We start from the raw sequence: 6891 nt of genomic DNA on the forward strand, positions 1-6891 counted from the left end.
TTTTAGAGCATAACACAAACATCTACATTGAACTGCATGACAGATCAATAATTGCACTGACAGAGCCGCCTAGCCAAATTCAAGAAACCAGCAGTAGTGCAGTTTTACTGCAATAGTGCGTTTGAGAACTGTGGGATATTTTTCCCCTGGCTCATTCAGAGAAAAGGGTTTTTTAGTGTGAACCGGCCAGGTACACCAAAACAGTTGGGACATGGAGTTGTAAATGTAAATTTGAACCGGCGAATTCACACAGGGTTTTCCGTCCAAAATTGGCATTTTACTGATCACGAAAACTGTTGAGGGAAGACCCATGATTCTCTATATAAATAACAAAAGCCCATCAATCTAAGTCATTCACAAAACACACATTTCTTTCTATATAGATTTGTTGTGAAGCAAGATGGAACAGACTACAATAATACAACCATGCATACAGTAGGAAGATAAATTAGCAAATAATATACAAAGCAACAGCTAATAAGAAATGTAGACTGGATGACAATTAATGGATAAATATAATTCATCATTAATAAAATTACAATATCAATGGATAGGAAATTCCCTTCAAGCTGACATAATTCAGAAAACTGTTGTTCGAGCATGCGTATTTTCAAAAAATTAAAAATCACATTCATTTTCAAAAAGCATATTTAAATTGCTTTGCGAGAAGATTGTATACCTTTGGTAAATAAGGTCACAAACTGTAAATACGGAAATTCATGTCTGGATGAATCAAGCATTTTCCTAATTGTTTAATTAGCATATATAAAGCTATTTATTTCCCTACAATGAGGGCGAACACCAGTGCTACAATTTCAAACACCCCTTCTCCTAAATGTGACATTATACTTTTATTCTCAAAAGTGACGTATAGAATAGTATATGTCAGTGCAAGATGATCAGTCAGTTGTATACCAAATTCCTATGGGTTACAATTAGTTATATCACTAATATCAAAATATCCCCCCCCCCCTCTCAAATGAAAAGCAGAGGAACACTGCAAAAACATAGGCTATATGTTGATAGAGATTAGGTTAAAGAATTCCAATGATGGAAAAAATTGTTTGACATTTTCACTAATTAGCAAAATTCAAATTCATGATGCACAACTCTAAAAGGATAAATTCTTGGCATTTCTGTCTATAACTTATGTGCAAAGATGCTCAATTTTCAAAACTGATTTTTCAATTACGAAGTAAATAAAATAAACTCATTTTTATTCAACAGAATTATTCTGACTGAATAGAATTTTCGCATATCATTTAACATACTAAGAAATTCAATTCCATTTTTGAACATACAAAATTTGTAACTGTTGAAAAGAAATAAGAATAGCTGAACCAAACACAATTAGAAAGCACAATTAGGGAAAATTATAAATGCAAAATAGTAATGTAATGAAAATATTAATTAGGCAGAAACAAAGTTGAGAGTATGATTCTCCATCTCTAGTATCCAAAGTACAATCTTTCTCATTTCCACTTTTTGGGCTAATTATATAGTTAAACAAATATGTACTATTAAGAAATTTGACCAGCAATTCTGTTTAGGTACATTTTTAACCACAGATGGTTGAAAAGATTTATGGTAATTTATACATATCATATTTAAGCATAAATATATAAAGCATGGTTAAGGAGGCTGTTCTATACTATGGCATAATGCTACAAATTATTTTTTATCTAATCATTCCCAAGCAACGAACAGAAACGGGAAACTTCTAGAGTTAATCGGTGTATATTAGTGTAAGCATGTACACATATAGCCAATGAAAATTGGATAACGGTTTTGAAATTACTAACAAACCATGACATTCAAAAAAAACTATTCAACGTTGTATGGTTTTTATATAATAATAGCAAAACAATGACAAGGCTGAAATTTGTTTCGCATCCAACACAGACATTTTCACGGTAATTGATCATTGCATTATAATATACTCGTATGTGAATCATGTTGAAGATAAAGCTCATACCAGTGGTTCTGAAACGGTGGGATGCGCCCTACAAGGAGGGGGGTGAAGCTAATCAAAAATAATTGATAAGATTAATCATTTTAGATAATCACATTTCTTTATATTGGATATTCACGCTCCCCCCTAGTATTTTCAACGTGTCTATTGAACCAAACAGACCTTCGATTTACTATCTGTTATTCGTGGCTTATTGTTAGCTGGTCATTTTCGAGGTGGTACGTGAGATTTGACAAATTCTAAAGGGGGGGGGGGGCTGCTTAAAAAGTTTGAGAACCACACTCACTTTCTAGAGAAATCAAAAATATTATTCTTAAATAGAATAAGAATTTAATATATTTTGGTAACCGAAATTACATACAAGTTAAATGTGCCAACTTTACAGTGAAATCATAGATTACGTTAGGTATAGTAAACATTGTCAATTTTCCTCATTTCCTGATTAAAAATAGGACAATTTGGAAAATAGCTTAAAATTTAAACTTTAACTAATCTAACTTCTAAGATATGGGCATCCTTATTTCCAACTATGAATTTTAGAATTATAAAGGGAACACACAGCGATACATTGAAACCAAATCTGTTTCAAAAACAATAAGCTTGCTACAATTGTGGACCAAACCATATTATGGTTTTGTTTTAACATATTCAGTATTCACTGTCAATTAGTCAATGTACATACAATTCTCTCTTTCACATAAAAAATTACTTGCAAATATGTTATCATAATATCATTAACAAAAATATTTTAAATGTAACTATACATACAATAATATTTCTTGGATATAACAACCATAATACATTATAAAAATACAGAAATGTGTAAATATCCCTCTCTTATTTATCTATAATGTATATAAATTGCTTCCATTCTTAAACCAATGATGTTGAGTAAATATATCTTTAATGATTGGTGTTCGTAATAGGGTCATTCCAAGCAAAAGTTGAATTCCATAAATTTTTTTAAATGTGCAGTGAAAGTAATTTTTTGTATTTTTTATATAAAAGGCATTGGAATTTTATTAAACTGCATTCTTTTTACCCAAAAAGATAAAATTTCACCCAGGTTTTTGATGGTATATAAAAAATGGCCTAAAATGTAGAAATTTCGGTATAATTGACATATTTTCTGATGATTCGTGACACAAAGTGTTTGATTGTGTGATACAGTTATTTCATATGAAATAGACGCACTGAATTTAAGTTAATAAAGTTTGAATGTTTGCAGTGCTGTAGGACATTTCTTCACCCGTTTAACGATTTATTACCAGAATTTTAAGAGATGATAAGGCCGCTGTTCCGAAGTGGAAAAATGTCATGCAGTGTCACGTCCTGTAGTGTCACATACAATATGCACATTATTGGCATGGATTTACAGTGTTACATCAAGTAACTTGAGCACATAGAGGGGTCATTCAGCTACTGCACCAGAAAATATTACGGGCTCCTGCTGTACCATCACAAAAATTTACAGCACAACACAATGTACTGTTAATGCATGGTGGATTTGCCGTCCTGTAGTGTCACGCTATATTTTACTATATTTTTTATATCCACTAAGTAAGTCTTGGATGTAACTTTTGTGCAATTTTTTTCATATTCAATAAAGCAACTGATTGGACAATGAAACAAAACATGTAGCTGAAAATGTAAAAATATATTGCATCTAACAACATGCAAAATTTCTGGAATTGTCTTGCAGTGTCACTTGGGATAGCCCAATATACATATTAGAATATTTTTGCATTGTAGAATTCCAATATGCAAATTCATTTTAAACACACTAATCTGATATCACAGCAAGACCACAATATATGCAAAATTTTACTCATATTCAGCATCAAGTATGACTCAAAAACAAAGATGGGAAATTTCACTACAAGATGACAGTAATTAGGATTATCTAATTGCTCAAAAACTGTTAATAACACATAATTCAGTTTTGTCAATAATTTTTCGTGACGTATCCTGATATATTCCGCAAACGGTACTGCCGTAGTGTGTGTACTAGGTTAGGTGATAATTTTCATTCCAATTTTCCTTATTTTAGTTTTATTATGAGTTGAGGACTGTTTCAGACTTTATAAGCAACTTGATGTAAAGTAGGCAAACAAAATTAGTTACATCCATATTAGTACAAACACTTCTGAAGCGCCAAACAAACAACAAAAGAATACAATGCCCAACTACATCCTGCGTCAAGTCTACAGCTTTGTTTCAAAATATTGAGAACTATTATAAATATAGTGAGAGATACATGAAAAACACATAATTTTGAACAATTTGATGCAAATGGACAATTAGCTCGATGATAAACTCACTTGATTCTCACTTTTAAAGTATGATATACAGAGTAATGCTCCAAGGCAGTTCTCAATTTTTTTTTTGCTCGCGGCGCATTTAGAAAAAGAAATTTTTTGTGCCATACAGTTTGAGAAACGCTGCTCCAAGAGAAAAATAATGTTGATTATGATAAAGATACAATCTGAATCCAACAGAATTGAAACATTCCAACCGTTGAAAGTGCATGTCGACGATATGGCATTGGTGCCAAACTCAAAATAACATGATTAATATTTGATCCATCCGCTGAAGTATTATTAAATAATCAAAGAAATGGCAAGTGCTAAATCAGTCATCTTCAAATAACTTCTTCAACCGAGATGCTGTTAATCAATCTTACTTATGAATAACCTGACTCATGTCCCAGATTTTCACAACACGGTCTGAACCGCTTGTTGCAAGACAAAGTTTCTTCCAGTCCGGAGTTGCTGCAACCACATTATGCTTCAGCTCATGAAAAGTTGCAGTTGGTGCCTTGTCTGATTCAGGAATGGAGTCGAAACATGCATCACACACTCTGACTTCAAATTCAAAGCCCATAAAAGGAATTGTTGTGCGTTTTGTGCTACATTTTGCACATACTGCCGTGCCACATTTTCTGCAATGATGTTGTCTCAGACCAACAGTTTTTTCGTTCCACATTTGACGAAAATTCCAGAAAAAGGGGGTTTTGCACTTTTGACATTGATCTTTTTCTTCCCATACTGGTGTTTCTTGTCGTTTGATATCCATGTTCCAAATAACCAAAGATCCATCGTAACTCATAGAAACCAACTGTTGTGTACTGGCAGAGTAATGAATTGACATGACCTTTGACTCATGACCCTGGAGTTCAAAAGCCGTCCCTTTTTTGCTTCCTATATCCCACATGATTATAGATTTATCTGAACTTCCAGAATACAGAATTTGTGCAGCACTGTCCCAGAACAAGGTATTTACAGCACCAGAATGTCCTTTCAGAGAATTTATTGATTTGCAGTCATTCTTATCAATTTGTAAAATAGGGATTTCCCCATTAGAGAGACCACAGAAAACATAATTAGATCTGACATCAAACTGTAAGCAAATTGGCACGGAAGCAACTTGGTGAGCTCCCATTTTTTGACCATTTTGTGTCCAGTACCAAGTAAGCCATCTATCTTTTGCACAAGTTACAAGAATTTCTTTTTCAACGCAGAAAACCACACTTGTGACTTGTTTTTGATGAGCATCGTATTTTCTTTGATGGTAAATTGAATTGTAATCTTCAGCAACACGATACTCTTCAACAGAACCGCTTTGTAAGCCAATAAATAGTTGCTTTGTTGAAGGTGAAAAACACATTGAAGAACATGGTGCTGTTAAAAAATGGCAAACACTTGGCCAGTATTGTCCCGTTTCTCTTTTGAGCCAGATACGTACAGAACGATCTTCACTCACTGTTATGACTCCGTCTTCAGATGGCGTAAGAACCAACATAGGAACAACATCATGGTTCTCATCTTCTATTCGACCGATGAGATTTGGTTTCCGCTGAGTTGGTTTGGTTTTAATTTCAGCTGCCATTTTAGCAGGGCTGTTACAGTTCTAAAATGACTAATCCAGTAAGCTTAGGCAATCCACGAATGTCATATATACTAAACCGAAAAAAAAATATGTGGTTATAAATACTATCAGCAAAGCTGCACCACAGCATAAGCTATATCTAACTATTAGGGACATTATTGAAATCAGAGAACATACCGGTACCGATACCGTACCAATACGTTACCGTATAGGCTATTTCGACTGGTAAAGTTATATGAATAAAATTCGAGGCTAACAAAATAATTCAGGTAATAGGGCTTAACTAAATCAAGGCTATGTAGGCCTATAACTTGATTAAACTAAAAAAAGTTATAAAAAAGGTAACGTCGTGCTACTGACTGGTCTAAGCAGTTAAGTTACGGTACCGGTACGGAAAAATTTCGGATATAATTTTCATAGTCAAAGTGAGTTCTGGAGCTATACTGGTACCGGTACAGGTAGCTTAGTACGGCCCTGTTTTAATATTCGTTGTTCTGTTACATTTTCTGTCCCTAGTCAGCTATTACAACGCTATTTTCAGACTTCGGTTTGCCGTACATATTGTTCTCACAGTAAATTGCAGGTGAAGCGTAAAAACAAAATAGCTTTAACGAGATCGGTCCGTATTTTACAAAAAAGATTAGTGACATCATATCACAAGACCAGACGATCATGTCTTGTTTATGCATCCCGGAATCCGTAACGTTATCCAGTTAACGCGACAAGCTGCAGTGCGCGAAACGGCGTCTCACTGGGGTAGCGCAAATTATATCGATCTCCTCGCGATCAGTTACATCAATGACAATGTCATTGGTTACATAGAGTTGAGGAGGTTCCATTACATTTGAACCCACGTACATTTGAACCATGACAATTGCACCTGCATACTATTGCACCTATGGAAATTTTTTGTGTTTTACGGATATTTGAACCCATACTAACCTAACCCATGGGTTTTAGCACCCGCATATAGATTAAACCCGCGGATATACACATGGGTTCAAATGTACATGGGTTCAAATGTACGGTCA

The 6891-nt window shown here is 34.0% G+C and overlaps 1 protein-coding gene across 1 annotated transcript; it reads right to left on the minus strand.

The window, feature by feature from the left end:
• Positions 1–368: 368 nt before the first annotated feature.
• Positions 369–5930, minus strand: LOC120344459 (WD repeat and FYVE domain-containing protein 2-like). The gene has a single exon (XM_039413691.2). It carries the CDS (start codon positions 5858–5860, stop codon positions 4652–4654), a length of 1209 nt encoding a protein of 402 aa, XP_039269625.2. The 5' UTR covers positions 5861–5930; the 3' UTR covers positions 369–4651.
• Positions 5931–6891: the final 961 nt, after the last annotated feature.

Source organism: Styela clava, chromosome 5 (genome assembly GCF_964204865.1).
Source record: "Styela clava chromosome 5, kaStyClav1.hap1.2, whole genome shotgun sequence".
In the NCBI taxonomy this organism is placed as follows: Eukaryota; Metazoa; Chordata; class Ascidiacea; order Stolidobranchia; family Styelidae; genus Styela; species Styela clava.